Genomic DNA, 27,106 nt, shown 5'->3' with positions numbered 1-27,106 from the left:
AGTCTGTTTCGATAACTCCAAATCTGATCATGGATATGCGTTTATGAGTGAAGAAAAATATATCTGCGCTATTTTTAAACTTACTCAGATTAACATGGTAGACAACCCAAGTAAATTTCAATTTGGAAAAAAAGCGCAAAAGCTGCGAAAGAAACATGTTTCGTAAGCGATCTGATACATCAGTGGTAGGAATCAATTATTATACATAACGATGGAATTTTATGTGTTTGACAAAAAATCCTTGCATATGAATCATCTGGTGTCTCTTTGAGATAACTGTCATATTATTATCTTTACAATGCCAACAAAACATGTCTGATTAATCACAGTTGCTTTATCACCTTCTTGGATAATGTGATTACTCAATATCAATGCATATATCAATTTATCAATTCACAATGTGTTGTTTTTCTTTATATAATGATGATGTTTTATGCTATAAATTGACCTAATTATGATTTTATAGTGTGTCACAAATTATTTTCTTGTATGTAAATTAGAATATAAATAAATGTAAATCAGATTTCTGTGTTTAGTCTTGTATTATAAATGAAAATATCTGCTTAATGTCGTTTCGTAAAAATACCCTAATCGTATATCAAAATCCCCTGGATTTCAGACCAAAATTCCCTGGGAAGCCTCTCAGAAATATCGCATGTATGCTGATGGAACATTTGTCTCGAAATTTGTCTGAAGGTCTGCAAATAACAGGCATGTCCATGCAATTTTTAGAATAATATTGAGAGTGAACAACATATCCGTTAAAGAAATTTCGACAGTAATATATTAAGATTTCAAAGTAAAAAACATTTTCCTTAAAATAAAATTAAGTCTATATTATAAAATAAATAAACAAGAGCTACCACAGAAGTGATAAATACGCACGCCGCCTTTACACAGTATGATAGTACATATACTTGACTAAGACACATATTTGATATTAAATTCATAATGCAATTATAAGTTTGAAGATAATAAGAAAGCTATTAATTTTTATTTGACACATGATCAACCTCAAATTTTCAACATAAGAGGGATTTTAATTCCGCTGATATGCTATACTTAGATCTACTGATAAGCTCTTAATTCAGAAATTGATAAAGATCAAAGAACAAAACTCGCGCAGAGATCTTGACCCAGCAATGCGATTGACATTGACCTTCACCTTGAAGTAAAATAACTCAAGTGTCGTCTTACAGTGGTCACTAATTGAAAGTTTAATTCAAATCGCATACTTGTATTAAGCGAATGACAAAGTTTTGGACGGGAGACAAAAGCGGGTCGGACGGATAAAAGTCATGAGTGAGATTCATATCTTGTCCTACTTAAGATGGTAAAACGTATGCAAATGTAGATTTTAAAATTGTAATTGCCGCGGGATATTCGGGATGGATGCAGATTCCCAGAAAGAAGGCACCACAGGCTTCAGGATCAGCTTCTGGAATCACGTTCTGCATGCCTTGGCAGACGATTGAAAGAACATCCTTCCTAATGTATTAAGTCCCGTCTGCAAAGAGTTGCGCAGGGGTCGGTCTTATTTGGTAGGCTAAATATGTCTTCTAAATAATATTATTTTCTATAGAACAAGCATAAGGAAAATAGACACTTAAATGTATCATAGGATTCATAAGGATTAACGGAGGTGCTAAAACTTTAACATATGCCTTTAAAACCAGATTTTGTAATCGAATCATCATTACTTCAATCGGCAATAAAAAGCGGACCATGATATACCGGGATTTATCATCTGATCTTACTGATCACGCAGCCCGGTATCAACATAACCCGGATACCGGGTTTTAGCACCAACCATGATAACCTCCCTTATTTATTATCAAGGAAGTTACTACTTTCGTTTTTGAAGACGCCTGAAATTCGCTGACTATCCAAACTGCAACTATTTAATTAATACAACCACATGTGAAAGTAATGACTTGTGTTCTTAAGATATTCGAGTAACTATCGGAAAGGACTTTCTTCAACAGTCAACAAAAGTAAGTATAAAATAGTATTTTTTCGGGTGGTGGTTAAACCCGGTACCCGGTATCGATATTGGGAAAATCCGGTATTTCAGTTTATGATACCTGATTATGTCGATATCGGGTGTTTTCGTCATAGTCGATACTGGTAAATATAATATTCTCTAAAGAAATCCCGGTATCGATAGGTCCGGTATCAATGTCCACAATAATCAGCTATGACTTTGAATATCTTAAAAAACAACAGAAAAGAGAGTTTGATTTCAAGACCGAAAAATAGTATAATTAACATGTATAAGTAGGTTGACAGTCACCTTAAATTTACACACTTTTATCAAGCTGTAAATCTTAAATACAATATAATTTATTTCAATAGTAATTGTCTTTTAATTCTAGTGTGATATTTGGCAGGGTTTATCACCAAAAATTTTGAAGAGGCCTAGCCTTTTCATTTTGTGAAATTTAAACGCGTGAAATTCTGCAAACTGGGAAATTTAAATGCGTAAACGTCTCAAAATGGGAAATTCCACATGCGGATTGAAGACACCTTTTAAACATAGGTCAAGGTTTACATCTGAAACTTGGAACTCATGTTACAAAAAAACAGGCTCACATCTTACATGTGAGTCTACTTCTAGCTGATTTTTTTCATAAAATTTATGACCTTTTTAATATGAAATGTGTACAAACACTCCACAGGGTCATGCTTGAAAGGTCTAAAATGTATGGACTTCCAATTGATATACATGTAGATCTGATTGGGGAGAAATCATGTCTTTGACTTCACTTTTTTAACATGACGCAATGACAAGAGGGAGAGAGATTAGTTTTAATCTTCATAGAGTTGATTCTAAATCGAGTTAAAGAATTTATAACAATATACGGACTAATTGGTCCTCAAATAACGTTTTAATTATACAGCATTCTTCTTATGTTAATTAAAAAAGATACAAAGAATTTGTTCAAACAGAATCAATTATTATTGTAAATTTCTTAAGTAAGATCTTCCTTTTTGGGAAAAATATCTGGGAATTGTGAAAAAAAAAATATCTGGAAATTGGGAAAATATGCCATTTTTCCCAATTGTGAAGTAGCCAAATTTCGGCCCCTATCAAAGAAGGTGAAAAAGCCCTGTTTGGGGAATAGATTTGGAAAGAAATAATTCATTTTAATGAACACCCAGTGTGTGTTGATCTTTTAAAGTTAAAGTTTAATAGGTCTTATATGTATGCAAAATCGTAATACGGTATACAATAAATTTGCAATTCTGTTGTCTACATGCCTTAAAAACATGTCTTTGCTGGTGTATGTGTTATAATGACAATGCGCTTGTAATGCTTAGATCAAAATAAATAGTCTGTTCTGGTCTGATTTCAAATATAACAGCTACAAACATGCCTATCTGAGAAAGGTTCTGTTCATTCCAAACATGAGGAAATAATATAAGTTCAATGAAACGGTTGAGAATGTATACATCTTATAATATTTTAACTTCAGGTATATGCGGCATGATAACTCCCCGCTGTGCATCCCTTGTTTATTCCACTTGTCTCACAGCATGGCGTCATTTTCCTGTGTGTCTGTTAATTGGTACATGGCCTATTAAAATTGACACTTTCAGACTAGATAATCTCATTGTTCGACTTATACATATCAAATTGTTGTATAAACAATATACATAACTAAATGAATTAATCAGAGTTATAAACAAATACGAGTAAACATTTTAACACTCGTACGTGTTTTAATATTAATAAATACACAATTATGATCTGACGTTTACGGGCTCTGAAGTAATCAGTTATACTGACCCATGAAAGAACATGTCATAAAAGACTAATCAAAGGGCAAATCTTATTGCTGCCTTAAACCCTATGGCATTTGTGGTCTCATTCAAAAATGCTGTTCTGAAAACTACTTCACAACATGCCTTGTTTTCGATGCACAAAATTCTCCCTATAGAAATACACCAAGAAATGAAATATTGTGTAAATCGTGTGATTGTACATAATTGTAACAGAACACTTTCTCTTTTAGTATTTCCAAAATACATAAAACTCAAAGCAACATATTTTGTAATGAATAAAAATGACACTTAAATCATATAACATTCTTTATAATATTAGCATAAGCTAAGTGCTAACTGCTATAATGCTAAAAACAATTCGGTGTAGCATAATATTTTATTAAAACGTTTTCTGCAGATTTAAAAAGAAATCAGAACTTTCTATTATAAAGTGGTATATATGCAAAATAGATATTGCTATAAACATTTTATTGCAATTATGCAATAAAGAATGGAATGAACATCCCGACACTGGCGCTCACACATTCATTAATTGGCAACACTTGTGACACGTGTCATAAAGGGGCTTCATATCACCATTAGTTTTTGTTAGAGTAACTTGAAAATGGCACAATTTATGATTCCGGATTATATTGGTACCGGGTTTTACGTCACAGTCAGTACCCGGTAATATATAAATCTCCCTTCAGAAATCCCGGTATCGATAGGCCCGGTATCAATGTCACTGGATTAAGAAAGACTTTCATTTCATTCCGACATTTTTATGTTTCCATGTTGCCAACAGTTTGCCGTACCAAAAAAGTTTACAAGAATCCTGGCCTTTGTATGGATTAAGTTGTAGGTCAGGTTTAAGTTTTTGTCCATGTTGGGATTTTCATTTATAAGTCCAATACCATTCATTCAATTGACTTAATACTACACACAGCTGTTCAGAGCCATTACATAAGGAGGTAAGATAACTCCATGGGCCGTATTCAAAAAGTATCTGAATAATATTTTTCAACTAAGTGAAAAATTGCCATTTTTTCAAGTTGAATTTTAAGAAAACGAACAATGTTTGTACAACAAAAATATGAAAATAAACAAGTAAATGGTCTAAACAATATATATGCATATGAATAAATCTGATGAAAAGTAGCGGGTATTTAAAATAACATTGTCAAAAGTTACGAAATTCTCACTAAGTTGAAAATATTAACTAAGATGCTTATTGAATACGGCCCCATCTTATCTTTTATTCAAATTATGGCCTCTGATTGACTATGGAACTTAGGTTAAAGTTTTAGGGCAGGTTGGGATATCTATTAATAACTTCTTTACCTTCATTCAATTGACTTAATTCTTCACACAATCGTTCAGGTCCATCACACAATGAGGTTACATTATACCATATTATCCTTAATACAAGTAATAGCCCCTGCTTGACTTCGGTTAAAGTTTTTGGTCAAGTTAAATTTAAGGGCAAGTTGGGATTTTAATAAAAAAACTTCTACACCTTTCATTCAATGCACTTAATAAAATTCAAAATTATTGACGACCATCTTACAACAAGAAACATAACTCCATTTTAAATCTAAATACAAATTATGGCCCTTGTTTTTTTATTGATTTTTTTTTAAATTGTATTTTAATTTCCTTCTAAAAACACATGTTTATATTATTAACCACATTTTCATAAAGGGAAAACAAGTTATTTGAATGTCTTGCGCCATTGTTCGGGCGGGCTGGTGGGAGGGCAGCATCAAAGGCTTCTTATGTATTGATTTTTTTTAGCTAGGGTTGACATAAAGAGACGAAACTTGGTATATACGAAGAGACCTTTTTAAGAGAATGCGTTTGAGGCCCCTACGATTAAGGTCAAGGTAACTATTAATAGAAAAAAGGATTGGTATTAAATTACTTAAGTAAGGGTCTACATATTGTGACTAAACATGGTGTATAGGATGAGTTTATAGAGACCTTTTCTGAGATTGTGTTTTGGGCCCCGAGATCTCTGGTCTAGGTCAAGGTCACTGTCGTTAAAAAAGAAACATGGTAAGTACTGAATGACTCAAGTAAGGGTTGACAACGTGTGACCAAACTTGGTATATAGGACAAGTTTATGCAGAGCTTTCATGGTTTGCCTTTTGGCCCCCTAGGGTCAAGGTCACTGTTACTAAAAATAGATTACAGTTTCAGTTATGGTTGACATACTGTGACCAAACTTGATATGTAGGAAGAGTGTATGGAGGATTTTTATGAGATTGTGTTTGGGCCCTTACAATCAAGGTCACTGTTACAAAAAATAGAAGAAAGCAGTTGAAACTGAATCTCTTCTGCCAATCATTAAAAACCTGGTTTTGTCACATCGCGATTCTTGTTCACATATTACATCGTTATTGTATTCACTTCAAAGTTAAAGCGGCGTAGTCGAGCGCGCTGTCTTACGACAGCTCTTGTTAGTGTTTCCAGGAGGTCTCAAACCAAACTTTTAGCTACCTTCAATTTGAAATGGTGCATTCTTGTGTGATGTTTGCACATTTTCTTCACTAGATTTGAACTATGGTTATTTGTAGAAATTAATTGTGGGGGTGGGGCCAGGTTGACGGCAAAAATCACCAGCACATTATGGGTAGGGTAGCACCGGGCGCATGCTCACTTAATTTGTCCATGTTTTCCCTTTTATTTCAATATAGCAGAAGAAGGTAATAAAATAGGCAAAGATTGCACCATTGCGGCTTTCAAATTTAAAAACTTTTTGTGGGGAGTATCCCCACCTCCCCTGTCAACAAATTAATTCATTTAACTTTTGGTTCTGAGGGAGTCGCGCATGTCAAAATATTACGTTCCTTTGTTTTCCCCCTCGATTATCAACTCCTGGGTCCGCTCCTGTAAATCGTTTAGAACTTCGTAAACCGAGTGTATACTTGACAATCAAATTATGGTTTTAGACTCAAGATGGATGCAGTCTCAGGGAAAAAGGCACCCGAGGGAACTGGATCGGTGTCTGACCACACATTCTGCCAGACATGTGCGAACGATGGCAAGGACATCCCTCCTGATGCCTTCTGTACCGTCTGCAAGGAGTTCCTGTGTTCCAACTGTGCCCGAGTACACAGGAACATGACGTTTACCAAAAGCCACCCTCTTCAGGACAAGAGTACCATGCCTTCTTCACTCCAACCAGAGAGTGAGAATAAGCATTTTACGGAAACATGCCAACGCCATGCCGAAGAGTTCATAAAATACTATTGTCCCAATCACGAGACTCTTCTGTGTGGAGACTGCTTGGCTGAGAAAAAACACAGGTCATGCACTATTGAAAGGATTTCTCAAGTGGCAAAGCGGTACAAGGAGGGCCTAGAATACAACGGTCTGAAGGCAGGACTTGTTCATATGGTCAATGACATCGGCAACCTTTCAGACAACATACAAGCGAGCATGAAATATACTGACGAAGAGAGCTTTACAAATATCAATGCGCTTCGAAAGTTCAGGAATGATATCAACCAATACATGGATAAGAGGGAACAAGAGCTACTGGAAGAAATTGAGCAGAAGAAACAAAAATCACAAAGCCTGTTGAGTGAACTAAAATCAAATTGCCAAGACATACTAGCTGCCACTGAGAAGCTCAAGGCTGAGCTACAAGACAAGGAGGTCAACAGTAACCAGCTGTTCATATCTGGAACAAGTGCAATTAAGGAGTTAGTCGGTTTTCAGTCAGCCCTTAAAGACATCAGAGGTAAAAAAAGTGTGTCATACTTCAAGTTCACAAGGGACCCCGTCACAGAACAGCTGCTGGCTTCATGCACAGCAATTGGCAGAGTTGACCAGGTGGCGTCAGATTTGGCAGACCAGGTGGCGTCAGATTTGGCAGATAAGGTGGCGTCAGATTTGGCAGACCAGGTGGCATCAGATTTGGCAGACCAGCAGACAAAACTTCAGGAGCCAGGTAAGCAACACAAAGCAGTTATATCACAATAAGGTTTCATGTTTTATTTAAATGTTTTATTTTATGTGACTTTATTGCCCTCCATTCTCCACGTCATATGAGATTTGTATAATTTCCTTTAAAACGTTAATCCACAATCGGAAGCGTGTGCTTGAACGTGTGAACTTGCGTGTTCATGTGTGCGTGCCTGTGAGTGTTCTATGTGTTCTGTTTAATATTGAATTACTTATCAGCAGTGTAAAGAACACATCGTATGTCTTGTGGTATGACCTCAAAATGCGTTGTTTTCAAACACTGCATCAATTCACTTTATTTCAGTTTTTCAGACTATTTTAAGAAGGTATAAACATTGATTAATGGTACAGCGTTGTCATCATAGGTAGCAGTATCAGTCAGAGATTATTTCATATATTTATATCTATTATTAAAAGGTCTCTGTATTATATTATAGCTAGCATAGTCGGCAGTTTCAGTCACATATTTGTTGTATTTGTTATATATATTAGGGATTACAAGAGTACCCGAGTACTCGAGTACTCCAGTACTCGATCAATCATCAGAGTACCCGAGTACCAACTCACTACTCGAGTACCCGGCAAAAAGTACTGTTTTTTTTATAAAACTTACCAAATACACGATTTACAGACGTAAGTATAAGATCTGACGCGTTTCAAAGACGATGATTTCCGTACCTCTAGACCCCATTGTGTATACAATTGACCATAATGAATTAATTATATACTTATGCCTTAAAACTTCACTGTACCCTTCTCTTCTTACTGATACTGCCCACTTTGTTTACATCGTTTACTTCTAATGTTGATACCACCCCCTATGGTTACACTATTGTAACACCGTTTACTGTTTGGACTTGCATTGTCCCCTCTGGTTACACTGTATTCCTCTCTGGTTGATACTGCCTCCTATGCTTAAACAGACTCGTTTCTGACTGATACTGCGCCCTATTACTTCAATGTTAATTTATGCAGCTAATACTGCCCACAATTCTTACCCCGTAAACTTCCTTAGCTGAAAATGCCCCCTACGGTTTCTGCTTACACAGTATACTTTTTTGACTGATTGGTACTTCCCCCTATGGTTAAACTGTAAATGTATTCATAAGAGGCAGTTTCTGTCAGAGATTTTATATACTACTTCTCTGACTGATTCTGACCCCTATGCCAGGCTATGTTTTCACCAAATATTTTTCTGAGTAATGTAACACCTTATACTTCTCTGACAGATACTATACCCTGTGGTCACACCATATTCTTCTATGATAAAATCTTTCCCAAGTGGTTACACCGTATACTTCTCTGACTGATACTTATAGTTTTCTGATTGATAATTTCTCCTGTGATAACACCGTATACTTCTCTGACTGATACTTATAGTTTTCTGATTGATAATTTCTCCTGTGTTTACACCGTATACTTCTCTGACTGATAATTATAGTTTTCTGATTGATAATTTCGCATGTGATTACACCGTATAATTCTCTGACTGATACTATCGCATGTGGTTACACCTTATACGTCTCTGACTGATACTATCCCATGTGGTTACACCGTACACTTCTCTGACTGATACCATCTCATGTGGTTACACCGTATACTACTCTGATTGATACTATATCCTGTGTTTACACCGTATACTTCTCTGACTGATACTATCTTCTGTGGTTACACCGTTTACTTCCCTGACTGACACTATATCCTGTGGTTACACCGTATACTTCTCTGACTGACACTATCTCCTGTGGTTAATACCGTATACTTCCCTGACTGATACCTTCCCCCATGGTTACCCCGAATTTTTCTCTGACTGATACTGCCGCCGATGGTTACACCGTATTATTCTCAGACTGATTCTGCCCCAGTGGTAACATTTTATACTCTCTGGGTGATACAACCCCCTATGGTCACACCGTATACTTTTCTGACTGGTACTGCCCCCTATGGTTACAACGTATTCTTCGCGGACTGATACTGCCCCTGTGATAACAGTTTATCCTTATCTGATAGATACTACCCCCTATGGTCACACCATATACTTCCTTGACTGACACTTCCCCTATGGTTATACCGTATACTTCTCTGACTGATACTGCCCCTATGGTTACACCGTATACTTCTCTGGCTGATACTGCCCCTATGGTTACACCGTATACTTCTCTGACTGATACTGCCCCTATGGTTACACCGTATACTTCTCTGACTGATACTGCCCCTATGGTTACACCGTATACTTCTCTGGCTGATACTGCCCCCTATGGTTACACCGTCTACTTCAATGATTGTCACTGTCTCATATTGTTACACCGTACACTCCCTGGCTGATACTGCCCCCTTTGCTGGATGTTTCTTCATAAAAATTAACTTTAGGACTTGTTTGTGATTAGTATAAAAACAAGAGAGGCATAAAGTAGTTTATTGTCAGTGTGATCACTACTTGAGTGTTATGACAAAGCAGCTGATAATCAATTCAAAAATAACGGGCGAAAATAAGAAGGGCGGGTAACCGGAAACAAACTGGGTGTTTTACATTTTATTGGGTGTTTCACAAACTATGACACCAATATTTTGCTAAGTATTTACTGTAATAATCCTTTGATTTCATTCAAATTTAAAGGTGTTTAAATACATATTGTTATTCAAAATAAAGGATTAATCCAAACACACTTTTAAGTAAGATTGTTCTAATATCATTTGAGATAACATCATTTTTTATCACCAAAACTGAGTTATAAGTTTCAAAAATATGAAATACACAAACCGCGGCAAGTGTAGTTAATTATATGAGTTATGTCCATACAATTTACTAATTGTTTAGATTTGCAAACAATCCAAGAAAATTTATTTTAAAGCTTCAAGTATCTCTTTGTGTACATGCCCATTTTTATATTATTTCATACATGCACGTTCCATCAAGGTCATGAACACATCTTTAGATACATGCGTTTACTATGAACATATCTTCGTTTGCTAAATTTCAAATACCTGCGAAGTAGACATAAATAAACCTTTTTCAAGTTGTTGTTCATGAAAAGTTTTATTTCGATATTTTAGCCTTAAACCAAGGCCGTGCAGACCTAAGACAGTACCAGTTTAGCAAGCTGCCTGGCATTCCAGTGAAGACGGCAGCCGACACCAGTAACTGCTTCCTGACGGGTGTGGCCTTTCTGTCCGGAGACAGGCTCCTACTGGCTGACTTTAACAATAACTCAGTAAAGCTTGTGGACACCACTACCAATAAGATGGTGTCCCAGGTGAAACTTCCGGGTAAGCCGTGGGGCCTGTGTCTCCTGCCCGGGGAAAGGGCACCCGTCACTTTGCCCAGTAAGAAGAAGATACAGTTCGTATCTACTCATGGAAATGTCACGCTACAGGATGTTGTTAAAGTGGATAAAGAGTGTAACGGAATAGATTTCTGTGATGACAACTTGATAGTGTCCTTCTGCCCCCCAGGTAAGGTTGGGTTGATGGACATGAAGGAAAAGGTGAAGAAGAGTGTGGACAAAGACAGCAGTGGAAAACCTTTGTTTAAGTATCCCAGCTATTTGACAGTGACCAGAGAGAGCCAGACTCCTTCGGTCATATATGTCTCAGACTGGCTCACCCACACCATAACCAAGCTGAGCATCTCACTAGAGGTGCTCCAGTCGTACCAAGACCCGATACTGGAATACTCACAAGGTCTGACAGCTGTGGGGGACAACCAGCTGCTCGTGTGTGGGTGGTACAGTAAGAACATTCTGCTACTAGACACGCTCAGCGGCAAGATAACTCAACTGCTGGGGAAGGACGAGGGGATAGAGTGTCCATACAGTGTGGCTTACTGTTCACTGAAGAAGATGTTGTTTGTCACCTGCTATCCCTATGACAGACCTGATTCGGATAATTTCGTAAAAGTATTCAACTTAGTATAGTTCAAGTCTGTCAATTAATATGAGTGAAATCTGTATCAGGTGTGAAGTAATTGTTATGTTTAAGAATAATTCTAATGTAAAGGATGATACTGATAATACGCTTATACAATGCTTAAATTCACATATCTCGCGATTAAATTACTGTGAGAGTATTTGACGGAAAATTGACTTTTAAATTAGGTTGAACGGTTTCATAAGTGACAATTCGTGTATTAATTTGCTATAAGACATGAATATACGAGTATGAGAATGTGTATTATTTATTGAAATGGTAGTAGCTGATTGTGTATGAAATATACCAACAAGTTGGTTTCTTACTTGTGAATGTTTAATCAAACAATGTAATTGTGTAATAGAATATATATTATAGAGTAATAGACACGATGTGTCATTTTTCAATCAGTTTGTATTTAGTAAATATGATGTTTATAATGTGTTTATATTGAAATTAAACATACATGTACGTGTCCTTATATATGTATATTGAATATAGTTTTATAGAAATTGACCTTAGTGTGAATTGTTTCCAAAAAAGATGGATTGAATTGTTTGAACAGACTTTGACCATAGTTAAAATAGTTTCCTCCTATATTAGTTGAATAATTAAACAGACATTGAACAATATATATGCAACTTGTTTCCTCCTATATTTCGAATAAATTGTACAAACATTGGTGTACTATATGTAAATAATGTCATAAAAGGTTTTAAAGGGACTCGCTCATGTTTTAGGACCAAAACATATTTCCCAAGTAATGCATATGAACTGACTTATCAAATTATTAATTTACTCGAAATGATGTAAAGGACCGATTTCATTATACTGTAGTGAAAGAAAGCAATCTGGTCTAATTTGGCAGCATTATTAATGTGAAAACCCCCCGCTGGCACAGCCCAAATAGTTTTAGAAAATCGGCAATTCCGCCACTCGAAAGCTTCCCGTGACAATATTAATCAACCAGTCTCGCAACAGCCTTTAGCTGATTGTAATGGGTGATGAAACCGTGGAATTCAAAGACAATTTGTTAAGCTTATATCAACATTTGTTGAAGAGGTACAACTGTCATAGTTTTAACAACAGTTTGGTTTGACAAACTTTAATTCGTCTGAAAAAAACAACAAAAAAGTGCATCCTACAAACCATGAACAAGTCCTTTTAAATTCGAACTGTTGTTGTGTGTCCTGTGTATCATAACGGGCAATTGTCCGGCATTGAAGGCATCACCTATGTCCAATTGACGTTCAAAATAAAATATATTTCAAATTCTTTGTTAATTGGCCATAATGAAGTGAGAGATAATTTGTCCTCATTTTTTCTTGAATATTTGTCCTCTGTTAGTGCAAAAAGACGCTATCCTACACAATACAATTTCTTTTCACACCAAGTCATACATTTGGCGCCAATTTTATACCATTTTTCATCATCAAATTATGAAAATTGCTTTAAAGAATACCGTTATAGAACTATAAAATTACCAATTCTTAAAAAAGTGTGTAAATTATTTAGTTTCCGGAAGATATGCTGTGTGTCTTTGGCTAATTGTGCACGTTTCTTTACGCTCACCGACCGGCATTGAGGTAAAAATAGCTTCGTTAAATGCCTGGCACTTTCTATATGTTTGTACGCTATTTTTGAGCCTGATATTCAGCTATTCGAGTAATGTAATAAAAAAGATCGGGATTCGGGCTAAGTTATATTTAAGTTAGCAACCAATTTAAAACAATGCGTTCAACAATGTATTTTAACTTTGCTGACGTCAACATTGTTTTGCGTGTACGTAGTCGTAATGTTTGCGTTAAATTGTGATAGTTTGAGGAATTGAATGCCAAGAGAACGGCATGTATTCTTGGAACAAAACCGAAATGTTGTAGTAACGTTAAGCAAATGCAACGGAGAGATGATTTTTTTTAAATCAAACGGTGTCAAAAGTTGCATAAATGATTGATATATGTATCGGTTGAATGAACAATTGATGTACTCGTACAAACGTAATGGTAAAATTATGTTTTATTTCACCTTGCGATGATCACCTAAAGATGAAACCGTTTCATAGTAGTTTAAAGATATACATGTGATTAAGAACCATTTATCATTCCTGAATGATAATGATGATCCGAGCGGGATGAAACACGGGACCCTCTAATCAAGAGTTCGATACGCTTACCACTCGGCCTTGGCAACCGATTTAATACTTTAATGTTCTGGTGCTAACTGAAAATAAAACATATTCATTTTGAAGTTTTTATTGATTGTAGTTTCATCACATAACGGAATCTTTCCAATATTTTTCTGCCATTTTATAAATTGATGAATATGGCAATTTTGTAAATACATTGTTTTTGCTGTCAATGCAAAATTTCGATGTTGCTCGAAAACACTGCCGGGTCATCCCCACAAACACGTGCACGCATGCACATATACGCACGTCTGCTAACTCGCTTTATCGCGCGCCGATATGCACGCACTATCGATGTTGATAATCGTGCCCATACAAATTTAATAACGATATTCAGTTGTTTTTACCTTCAATTTATGTAGTCCGCGAACTTATCATACAGCCCTCGTCTGGTGTATCCATATTTAGAAAAAAATGATCAAACTGTTTATATAATTCATTTACGTATTTAAAGATGATGTTACTCATTTTACTAATTCATATACTGATTAAAAAATGTTTAAAGTAAATTTACAAACTAAATCAATTTCCAAATAGGTAATGTTACGTAATGAGTATACAAGAATATCTTATTTGGTCATACAAATACGTTCAGAAGTTTAAAAGAAGTATTTATGGGAGGTAAACAATTAAAATAAGATTACATAGTATGAACGGTTAATTCCCTTCAGCCTAACAGAAAATTGCTCGTGTATACCAAAGGATGAGCCCATGCTTGTCTTCATTCTGTTTTAAAAAGTAAGTTTTTTTTGACAGAAGCATAGAAGTTAGTATAGAACTAAATATGTTGAAAACAAGTGCGTTGCATTAGGCTTTGAACAGATTTCTGCATATTATTTTTAATTAAATTGTACATTTAGTATCTAGTCCATGTATTGTTTGAAGGATTATTTTTGTTTCTGTAATGAAATTAATCGAAATTAAGACTGGATTTAAAATAGGAAAATTTCTATCAACATCGACTATCAAGTACTGTTAACGCTTTATGAAAAACATTCTGTCCTAAATGAGACGAGATCATATTTGACACTTTTTGATAACAGTTTGATAGAAACCAATAAAGTAAAGGTTTTTACCATATAAAACTTTTTTTGATATCATTTTATTGAGTTATATAGCTATCTCTAGAGGATTATGTGTTAAAATGGAGCGGAAAATGGAGTTCCCGGCTTCCCAAGCCCCTCAAACTGCACAAGGTAACCCTCTATGTCAATTTTGGGTTTAAAAATGTGAAAATTTTACACCGGAATGCACCATTGTAGAGGTATATTCCACCTCCACATATCAACTATATTTTTATGGTGGAGGGACGCACCCAAACGTTGCGCCCCAAATCGCTGTGTTTGTGATATGTGATTATAAATTGCTGCTTACTTCCAAAGGTTATCAAAATGCATATATTTGCCTAGCCACACTTTCGCACAGACATTGAATTATAGTATTGATTATACTTTCAACAGGTGCAAATAAGACTTTTAATATCACATGAAATTCGAACCACAGATACCCGAAAATATTCAAATGGAACCAAATACCGTTCACAAAATTGTATAGCAAATATACTGTACCAAGTTTAAGACTCCGAAATGAGATTAAGATGAAGATATGATTCAGTGGAGGGTTTTGTTAAAAACAAGTATTAAATTGCATCCATATAATTTTGCTAAAGAGAAAAGAAATACTAGATGCTATAGTTGTAAAATGGAATGACAAGGAATTTGAAATTTTCATTTTAAGTTAAACCAGGGGCGGATCTAAGAATTGACGTTACTAGTGCGTAACCTAGGGGCACAGCAAAACACATAAAAAGTTTACATTTTGGCATGAGGGCTTAAGGATACTCCTCCGAGATTATTCTACAATTCCTAGTCCGAAGTATAGATTTTTGAGCGTATTTTATTACCTTTTTTACGATTTTGACATAAAAAGCTATGGCTCTGCTATTGATAACGTAAAATTATAAATGAACATGAACGTAAATCCTAGGTTCCAGAGTAGAAGGTTTGTCTGTATTTGAAGTAGAACTTTTATTCAAAATATACTTAAATATATTATAAAAAGGGTAAAATGTGTTTGTTCTTTGCCCAAATCCAACCCGCCCACGTTGTGTATTTGTGATTGGGTTCTTTGACGTCGAATATTGGAACTAAACGTTAACCAGCATGTTTTAAAATAAGTTACGGATAACGTGGAGCGAAGGGCCCCTACAATTGTTTGTGTCAACATCAATAGCGGTATGCCAGTCATGGCAAAGAAATAAAATTATTTTACATCAGAATGCACAATTTATACGAAACGTGGCAGAATATGACCCCAACCAAACGCAAAAGAACGGAATGCACCAGTTCATGCAAAACGTAGCCAAATATGTCCTCGTTTGGTCACGGGCAGCTTCAGGTCATTTTTTATGGTAATTCATTCGCCTTTGGTTGATTAGCTTTTAAGATATTGTGGTGACAATCCTTGAAAAAGAGTTGCCTCTAAATCGGGTTTATACTTGATTATTTGACAACATGGCTTGTGAATGTAGCTTCCTTTGTAGTTTGGACTCATATCATTCCATTCAACATAACGACCAACATATGTATATACTTGTTTACTCACTTCTGTTGTCTATAAGATCTCAGATATGAGTTTTCTGCTGCGCGATTCTAGGGATTTTATTATAGAAAAATAAATGATATTAGCTGAGTTTGTTATTGTTTCATTTCTGTTTTAAATGATAAAAATAAAACTATGATAACAATGCTTTAGAATAAGAATAAGAGTAATACTATGTTTTACATATAATAGCCGGAAGCCGTACGAAACATCCAATGGATCTTGGATATTTTTTCAACCCTGTTGAAGTAAGGAGCGGGGTTATTTCCATCCTGTCGATAAGAAGTTGAAGGCTTTTTTCACCCTGTCGAAATGAAGTGGTAGATTTGTATATCCTATCGAAGCGGGAGGTTATGTCCAACTAGTCAAATTTGACATTGGTGTTTTGCACAGACGTCTTAGCATCCCCTGGTATTGCCCTGGTTTCGGTGAATCACTGTGTATTGGTTACAATTGACTGGTGCATTAGTGAAACCCACAGTCCTCATACATGGTGTGTTTGCACACGGGGAATTGAACCATTGGCCTTGATCCGTCTGTATCGCAATGATCTAGGTTTATTAAGAGGCAAATTAGAAACCACACGGTTGTTGGGACTTGAAATATGAAGCAGTAGCTGCAATGCTCCACTTTAATTCTCCTAGTCTCCAATATTTAGAAATGCGCTTTACACAGTACAAAAAGAAACTTTAAACGCTACCTGTTTATATAACTTGTACTTGTATGAAGGTTTAATATTTGATCAAGGTGAAGTTAAGCAAGCGAATAACATAACTTGGCTTCAACTGCACGTTCCCTGTCACCATAACATCAGGACGTTATAAACAAGTCGTGTAACAAGGGTTGTCTTTTTACGACTGTAGTTCTGTTTTTCATACAATTATTCGGCATTGGACAATACAATTAACAGATTTCTTCATACTATGTAAGAAGATAATTATATACTGTTCAATTCTTTCTTAAATGTCTTTTACTCAAATACTATGATTCAAAAAGACCGAAAATGGATCTCGACCCTTGACCTACAAAACACACTTCAATACGGATCAACCATAAAAAAATGAAGTTGCTAAAAGTTTCTTTTATGTAGTCTGGTCATATTTTGGGAGGAATATGAGCACATCGGGTTTAGAAACTTTACTAATATTCTAGTATCCACTCTTAGCCAATTTTGGCCATAATGAGTCATGGCTCTTAAAGTGTTCACATTTCTCCATCTTACTTGAGGAGTTTTTTTAATTTCAACCAAATTTAAATACTTAGATATCGACAAAACTTGTTCGTTTCAGTATAAAATCATAGTATGGCGTCGGAGCATCCCCTGATTTTCCCCACTTGCGGAGCTGAAAAGAATTCATTACATGGTAAAACATGCTGAAAAATCAAAACATTTGCCATATTTTGAATAAAGACGTCAACGGCACATGTTCAATTCTACTCAGCGAAATATTTTATCGTATGTTTTAAAACAGGCAGTTATTACATATAGGACTATAAATGTACGCCTAATAAAGCTTTAAAAACATTGCAGAGCGGGACCAATTAAATTAGAATAAAATAGAATAGAATAAAATAGAATAATATAGAATAGAAAAAATAGAATATAATATAATTAAATAGAATAGAATTGAATATAATAGAATAGAAAAGAATAGAATTGAATAGAATAGAATAGAATAGAATAGAATTAAATAGAATAGAATAAACACTTAAAGCTGAAACTATCTGTACCTTTCAGAAATGTTATGACAACACATATTACTGTCGTGGTTATGGCTTCGTTTTATATTGGTATACTTGACATTTGAAATAAGAAAATAATTCATTGTGCTTATGTTTCTTGTTATCATATAACCGACTTTAAATAAAGATGGAAATGCAAAACTGCCAATTTTTTGTATGACATCGGTCGTCGAGCGAATGTGCGAAACTGCCGTCTGTGTGTTTGAACTCGGCTGTTTAGTGAAATTGCAAATCTGCCTTCCCTGTGCATGACATCGGCCGTCGGGTGAATGTGCGAAACTGCCACCTGTGTGTATGAACTCGGCTGTATGGTGTAAATGCGAAAATACCAACTCTGTGCATAACATCGACCGTCGGATGACAATGGGAAGCTGCCACCTATTCGTTAGAACTCGGACGTTATTTGAAATTAAGAAACTGCAACCTGGGTTTAAAAACTCGGTCATTTGATGAAAGTGCAAATCTGCAACCTGCGTGTATGACCTCGGCCATCTAATAAAAGTGTGAAACTGCCACCTATGTGTATGACCTCAGAAATCTTGTGAATGTTCAGAACTACTTCTTGTGTGTTTGAGATTGACCGTAGGTTTAAAGTGTGGTACTTTCACCGGTGTGTATGTCTTCAGCCATCAGGTGAATATGCAAAACTGACACTTTGGTTTATGGCCTCTGCCATCTCATGAATGTGTGAAACTGCCACCTGTGGTATGCTGAAGTTCTTTTATCATTTATGAATGGGAAGTTAAGCAAAAGTAAAACATTACTTAAAGCTTAAAGAGTTAGTTCTCTTCCATCACAATCGGGAAGTTATAAACAGGACGTTGTTAGTTTAGTTTTAATGGGGCTTTTCTATTCATGACGTATATTCTGGATTTTTCAGAAAAAACTCATTTGGCAGCCGGTCGACACCGAATTAGCTCTGTCAAAAAATGTGCATTGGACAGTACAGTAAACGTGTTTCCTTATATTGATTGTGAGAAGATCTATACTTTACCGTTTATCCATCTATTCCTTGAAATACTTTAACTCTATTGTGTTATCCAAACTGAAGACTGGATTTCCCTGTCATAAACTTTCAAGTTTGTTTTAACCTTTGCAATATAATAATTACCTCTTTAGGAGACATTTGTTGCCACGTAGCTATAAACTAAAAATCCCTAATATAAGATTTTTTGATTGTTTTATTGATGCACAGATCATAGTCTTTTTTAGGTTTGATCATTTAAGTCAAATAAGTTGAACATAATAAAGCATAACAATTGAAAATTGTTTTATGTTTGTATCTACATATAGTGTGATTCTTCAAAGTGGAGATCGTTTTTATGTTATGTATTACGTGTTCACCTCAAAGTTAAGAATCTGATATAATTTCTCTTTTTCTATAAAAATTGATGGTTTCTTTTGCGTGCATTTATAACTGTCAGCACAACGCGAAAAAGAGAGAGAGGGGGAGGGAGGGGGAGAGAGAGGGTGAGAGAGAGGTTGAGAGAGGGAGAGAGAGAGAGAGAGAGTATGATGGGATTGTGAGCGAGAGAGAAAGGGATGAGAGAGAGTGAGAGAACAGCTAACTGGTTCTTGTATTAGCTACGCTATATTCCTTGAATATTTAAGGCACTTGGAAGGATGGATGCTGTTCCCGGACGGATGTCACATGTGGAATCTGGATCGGTCTCTGACATCACCTACTGCCAGCCATGCGCGGAGGACGGCAAGAAAATCGTCCCTGACGCCTTCTGTCCCGTCTGCAAGGAGTTCCTGTGCTCTAACTGTGCCCGAGTACATCGGAACCAGAGAATAACCAAATGTCATATCCTCCAGGGCAAGACCAGTATGCCTTCCTCATTCCGCGATAAGAAAGTAAATATGAAAAGTCTACAGAAACTTTTCAGCGTCATGCTCAAGAGTTCATAAAATATTACTGTCTTAATCATGAGACACCTCTGTGTGGAGACTGTCTGGTTGAGAGAGCTCATCGCTTATGTAATATTGAAAGGATTTCTCAAGTGGAAAACGTTACAAGGAGGGTGCAAAATACAACAGACTTAAGACAGGACTTGTTAAGACGTCCAGTGACATTGGCAAATTGTCACACGACATACAGGCAATCATGAAATTAGTAGACAAAGAAAGCCTAAACAATATCAATGAGCTTCGCAAATTCAGGACTGAAATTAACCAGTATCTAGATAAAAGGGAAAACAAACTATTGGCAGAAATTGATCAGAAGAAACGAACATCCAATACATTGTTTAAGGAACTGAAATCAAAATGCACAAACATGAAATCATCCATTCAGAAACTAAAGTCGGAACTACTAGCACAGGACGACAACGGCAACCAGCTATTAATAGTAGGAAAGCGAGCTATAAAAGAGCTGGCAGGTCTCCAGGCAGCCATAGAAGAGGTGAGCAGGGGAAGTGAAGTTCCCCGATACAAGTTTCACAGGGACCCCGATATTGAGCAGTTAATAATTTCGAAAAAGGCAATAGGACGGTTTGAAGAGGGTGAATCAACGTCGGCGTTAGGACAGCAATAACAAAAACAGCAGACGAAGCAGGAACAGCTGTATCACAAAAAGGTTTGCGTACAACCACGGACTAATTTGAAATTTCCTATTGCAGTTTATTAGTCTTATTATTTATCTGTTTGCAAAAGCTTGTAGACGGCACGTTAACGTTACGTTAAACATTATGTTGTAAAGCTCACCAAAAGTAAAGTAATGAAATTTTTCGACAAATGATACTTGGCAAATAAAATTTGACATCCAAATAAACTTGAGTCATATTTTTTATAATGATATATACTTTATTGTTAAAGTATAATAATACGGTTTGTATACATATGTTGTACCAATCTTATTTCCAGGTAAATCAGCTTCGTCGTTAAGGCAGCAAGAACGTCTAAAACAGAAGAGGCAGCAACAACGGCAACTCGAGACGATGCAAAAACAACTAGAACACATGCAAGGTGTAATACAAAAAGGTTTGTGTACAACCACTGACTATTTGATATTTCCTTAAGTAATGCAGTTGATGAAACTGTTCTTAAAAGCCTGTAGATATTTTGTAAATCGTTGCGGTGAAATATATGCATTATCATTAATAATAATAATAATAATAATAATAATAATAATAATAATAATAATAATAATAATAATAATAATATCATCATCATTATCATCATCATCATCATCATCATCATCATCATCATCATCATCATCATCATCATCATCATTAGTATTATTGTTATTATTATTATTATTAATATTATTATTATTATTTGATTTTTGTTATTTGTGATCATGTTTACAGTCAGTCCACTTCAAAGGCAGCAAACAGCCTGACATTTTAGTGATGACAATAGCTGACACACGTGAGGGCTGCCTGACAAGTGTTTCCCTCCTGACCAGGGACAAGCTCCTTCTGTTGGATTGCGCTCATTTCTCATTGAAGTTTGGTGACACCAAGAAAAACAAGCTGGTGTCTCAGTTGAAACTGCCAGGTAAGCCATGGGACCTCTGTCTCCTGCCCGGAGACAGGGCAGCCATCACTCTGCCTTGGGAGGAGAAGATACAGTTCATATCTTCGTAGGGAAATGTCAAACTACAGAATGTTGTTAAAGTATATAGACAGTGTCGTGGAATATATTTCTATGCTGACGGCTTGATACTATCCTTTACCTTCCCAGGTAAGTTTGTGTTGATGGACATGAAGGGAAAGGTAAAGAAGAGTGCGGACAAAGACAGCTGTGGAAACTCTTTGTTTATATATCCTGAGTATCTGACAGTGACCATAGAAAGCCACTCTCAACCCATATATGTATCAGACTGGGGCACCAACACCATCACCAAGCTGAGCATCTCACTAGAGGTCATGCACACCATCCAGGATCCGATACTGAAATCACCACGTGGTTTGGCAGCCGTGGGGGACAACCAACTGCTCGTGTGTGGGAGGGAAAATGGCATCATCCTGTTACTGGACACGCTCACCGGCAAGATGACCCAACTGCTGGGTTAAGAAGAGTGGATAGAAAGTCCATACAGTGTAGCTTACTGCTCACTGAAGAAAATAATGTGTGTCACCCGCAGTCCATTTAGAAGACCTGAATTGGAAAATGTCGTGAAAGTATTTAACTTAGTGTAGGTTATAATCAAGTCTGCCAATTAATATGATTGAAATCTATATCCGGTGTGAAGTAACTGTTTTGTTTAAGATTTCTTCTGATGCATAGTTTCATACTGCATATATATGCTTATACAATGCTTAATTCCATATATCGCGCAATTCAAATTTTTTGAACGTATTTGACGGAAAACATGACGTTTAAATTGCTTTGAATTCTATATGCTTTCATAAGTGACAATTATTGTAGTAGTTTGTTATTAAATATGAATATACTATTATGTGTAATATTAGTTGAAATGTTAGAAGCTGATTGTATATGAATTATACAACATGTTGGATTCATACCACGGTTTGTCTTTTTTCACGCAGTTTGTATTAAGTAAATATGATGTTTGTTATGTGTTTAATTGAAATTAAACATACGTGTCCTTATACATGTAAATTGATTGAAAAATTTAAAGACATTGACCTAAGTGTGATTTTTTTCATAAATATTTATTGAATTATTCAGACATTGACCCAAGTCCAAGTGTTTTCTCTTCATATACTTTTTGAATTATTAAACAGACATTGACTGATGTGCAGCTTGTTCCCTCATATATATATTGAACAAATTAAACAAACATTGAACTACATTGAGGTACAACTACCTCTGAATTGTAATGTAAAAAGACTTTAAAGGGACTTGGCATTGGACCAAACAAATATTTTACCAAAAATGGACCGGAAACGATATATCATTATTAGTTTATTTATTATTAGAAATTTCAACTAAAAATACAATTATAGTTTAAAAGAAACTTCACTTTTAGTCATGAGCATACCTACTCTTGTACAGCCAAGAAAAATAGGTAATTAACAACTTAACTACTCGGCCACTTAGACGCATACGTACGTTTTAGTACTGATGATTTGACACACATTAATTCGTATTTAAAATCCGAAAAGTGGCATTCAACAAAACAATGCACGAGTCCCATTAAAATGAAACTGTTGTCGTTTGGCCTTTTGCTAATTTGAGTATGAAATCGTGGACTTGAGGAGAAGTTTTATCATATATCAACACTTGTTGAAGGGATGCAGCAGCCTTTTTGTTAACTGACATCTGTCCGGCATAGTTGGCATCACTATGTCTATTACAGCTTAACTTGAATACACAAATCAAATGATGGTCGAAATTCACAACATTTTATTTCAAAAATAGCACAATAATGGTTGATCAACTTTTTAAAAACATTACAATAATCATACGCTATTAAACACACTTCATTTCATTAGATGAATCACATTGACAATGTATTTTAAATATAGTTTTGTGAGATAAAACTTCATAACATTTATTGTATTAGTCATGGTGCTTATCTTTGTTAAGTTCTCTACTATACAACTTGATTATTAACCAATATTTTTAAGATAGGCTCGACATATTTTGGCATAATTGATACGTTTCTGTGCCAAAGACACAACAATTGAAATTCTAACAATCTTGAACAACTCCTAATAAATTAAATATAGTTTAGCAAACAATAGACTGTGTCATAAGAAACTTATGCCCGAACAAATATCACATGCGATCAAGACAAATGGAGCACATCAACATTAACAATCAAACAAATGAAACACATCAACATTAACAATTAGACAAATGGAACACATCACCATTAACAATCAAACAAATGGAAAACATCAACATTAACATTCGGACAAAAAGAGCACATCACCATTAACAATTAGACAAATGGAACATATCACCATTAACAATCAGACAAATGGAACATATCACCATTAACAATCAGACAAATGGAACATATCACCATTAACAATCAGACAAATGGAACAGATCAACATTAACAATCAGACAAATGGAACACATCAACATTAACAATCAGACAAATGGAACACATCAACATTAACAATCAGACAAATGGAACATATCAACATTAACAATCAGACAAATTGAACATATCAACATTATCAACCATACCAAGAGAAAAGTGAAATAAAAAGTAAACATGATCACACTCAGACACAAGGAAGAGAATTCTTAATTACTCAGAAACAATGGACACAATTCAACAAGAGCCACTTTCAAAAACAAAAGAAGCTATTCAACTGCGGAAACAAGAGGGAGAACTCTATATCAAATAGGAACAATTAAACAATCGTCTCATTCGGAAACAAAGGCAGCTATATTTCATGATCACATTTAGAGACGCGGAAAAAATAATATTTATACATTCAGCAACAAAGAGAACAATATAACATGATCACAATCAGAACATTGACCATACTCATTGAAGCTGGTGGAAACCGAGAAGAACTTGCTGGTTTCCCATGTGGAACTGCCAGGTCAGCCGTGGGGCCTGTGTCTCATGCCCGGGGACAGGGCAGCCGTCACTCTCCCGTCGGAGAGGAAAATACAGTTCGTATCGACTCAGGGAAATGTCACGCTGGATGTTGTTCAGGTAGATCGAATATGTCCTGGAATAGATTTATGTGATGACAACTTAATACTGTCCTGTGACTATCCATGTAATGTTGTGTTGATGGCCATGCAGAGAAAGGTGAAGAAGAGTGTGGACAAAGACAGCAGTGGAACCCCTTTGTTTCAGGAACCCTACTATCTGGCAGTGACCAGAGAGAGAGAGAGATGGAGAGAGACACTCAAACCGCATATGTTTCAGATTGGGGCACCAACACCATTACCAAGCTGAGCATCTCACTAGAGGTGCTCTAAAACTTCAAGGACTCAATACTGAGATCACCACGTTGCCTGGAAGCCGTGGAGGACAACCAGCTGCTCGTGTGTGGGATGTACAGTAACAACATTCCAGCGAGATAACCCAACTGCTGGGGAAGAAAGAGGGGATAGAGGAGCCAAACAGTGTTGCTTACTGTCCACAAAAGAAGATGGTGTTTGTCACCTGCAGTCTTTATTATAGACCTGAACTGGAAAATTTTGTGAAAGTCTTCAAAGTTGCGAAACAGTTGCATTTACTTTAACATAAATGTATGTCCTTTTCAAAATAAGCTATATTCCTTTATGAAAATGCAAGTTTTCAAATGGTTCTTAAATAGATAATTCTGTAATAATTGTAACATGGTTATCTTTGTTATTGTAAACAAGTGATCAGAGCGTCTAAAATATCAATGCACATACGGTTATATATCACCGTTTCATGCTGTCACATTTTTACTCCTGAATATGTTTTTGTGATGCTTTTTACGAATTTCCTACTATAGTGATGTGTTATATGGCAATTCGATTTCAGAAACCATAACTTGATGAACACAGGTATTTGATCGAGTTTCCGGTACTCAGTTTCCGGTCAAAATGAAATTCAGTTGATTTTAGGATCCATTCATCGAGAAACATTGTTTGTTATATATAATCAAATGCATGGTAAATGTTGAATCTCAATAATTTACCGATGTTTAAAAAATCTAGTTTATATCCGAACATGGAGTCAAATGTTTATGGTGTTTATATATAAAACAGTATACAATATACCATATGTTTTTATATTGCCAACAATTAACAGTATAAAACCCCAAAATTCTTCTTCTTCTTCTTCTTCTTCTTCTTCTTCTTCTTCTTCTTCTTCTTCTTCTTCTTCTTCTTCTTCTTCTTCTTATTATTATTGTTTAAGCCCTGTCAGGGAAGTCAGGCAGTCCGTACTTCACAATTCGCTTCCGCTTAATAACTTGAGAACACTTAGATCCAGAAATTTCATATTTGGTACGTAAGTTGGTCATACCCAGTAGATGACCCCTACGGACTTTAAGGTCAGAAGGTGAAAGGTCAATGTGAACTTGAGTTGAAAACAAGGTTTTCCTTCAATAGCTCAAAATCCATTGGGTCCAGGAACTTTTAACATGACCAGTATAAACCCCATTTGATTTTGAGATCACTAAGTAGATCAAAGTTCAAGGTCGCAGGTAGAAAACGAAATGTTGGCGGTGACCTTAAGGTGGGGGATGGTTTCCGCTCAATAAGTAAAGAACGCTTGCACCCAGTTTTTCTGTACTTAGATATTGAGATCAGTAGGTCAAAGGTCAAGGTGACCTTGAGGTAAAATACTACAAACATACTCTGGCAATAAACGCTGAACGAACTGAGTTTAAGCTGATAAATTTTCTTATTTCTTATTTCATTATTTTCGATTTTAGAACTTCTGAAATGTGTTGTCCCCAATTCATAATACATTTTTTTTCAGAATACATCCACAGTTAAAGTAAAGGTTTTGTTCACTTAAGATTTTTGAGTCCAATTGGGTTGGAAATAATTTATTTTAAGCGTAAACTAATGTACAATGTAAGGGCATAGTTTTGTTAGGGGCGGACGAGGATTTGACACAAGCAAAGGAGCCCGATTCTAAGACAAACAGCCACAAAGTGGCAAGATATAGTCTCCAAACATAGGATTTGTATTTAAGTTTGAGCATGCCGTTTCTTTTTAAGTTTGTGTCGACCCGAATTCAACATGGTAGAGGGCAGGTTCGCGTCAACTGATTGAACGGGTAATCCGGATCCGCTAGTGGTTCTGATTAAATGATCGTTTTGACATTCAAATAAAATTCAATATGATAAATTAAGTACGGAAATAAACAAGAGCTATAACAGAAGTGATGAATACGCACGCCGCCTTTACACAGGATGGTATTACATATACTTGACCCTGGCAAATTTTGGATATAAAAATCATAAAACATATGTAAATTATTTAAAGATGATAAAAAGTATATCAATTCTTATTTGTAACACGATCAATCTTAAATACCAGAGAGAGGGATGTCGAATCCGCTGATAT

At 35.7% G+C, this 27,106-nt stretch overlaps 1 protein-coding gene across 1 annotated transcript; it reads left to right on the top strand.

Moving 5' to 3' along the window:
- Nucleotides 1–1,852: 1,852 nt before the first annotated feature.
- Nucleotides 1,853–12,860, top strand: LOC128217597 (uncharacterized). Its single transcript, XM_052924845.1, has 3 exons — nucleotides 1,853–1,994; nucleotides 6,717–7,720; nucleotides 10,789–12,860. The coding sequence occupies exons 2-3, from the start codon at nucleotides 6,724–6,726 to the stop codon at nucleotides 11,646–11,648; spliced, it is 1,857 nt and encodes a 618-aa protein (XP_052780805.1). The 5' UTR covers nucleotides 1,853–1,994; nucleotides 6,717–6,723; the 3' UTR covers nucleotides 11,649–12,860.
- The last annotated feature ends 14,246 nt before the right edge of the window (nucleotides 12,861–27,106 follow it).

This window comes from Mya arenaria, chromosome 14, assembly GCF_026914265.1.
Source record: "Mya arenaria isolate MELC-2E11 chromosome 14, ASM2691426v1".
Taxonomy (NCBI): Eukaryota; Metazoa; Mollusca; class Bivalvia; order Myida; family Myidae; genus Mya; species Mya arenaria.
The sequence above is the reverse complement of the archived record's forward strand: the minus strand, read 5'-3'. Positions and strand labels throughout refer to the sequence as shown.

What these genes read in the sequence shown, in the direction of transcription:
- LOC128217597 (XM_052924845.1), top strand. Translation starts at nt 6,724, where the DNA reads ATGGATGCAGTCTCAGGGAAAAAGGCACCCGAGGGAACTGGATCGGTG. An exon ending in GACAAAACTTCAGGAGCCAG is followed by an intron (nt 7,721 to 10,788) that starts GTAAGCAACACA and finishes TCGATATTTTAG; the next exon opens with CCTTAAACCAAGGCCGTGCA.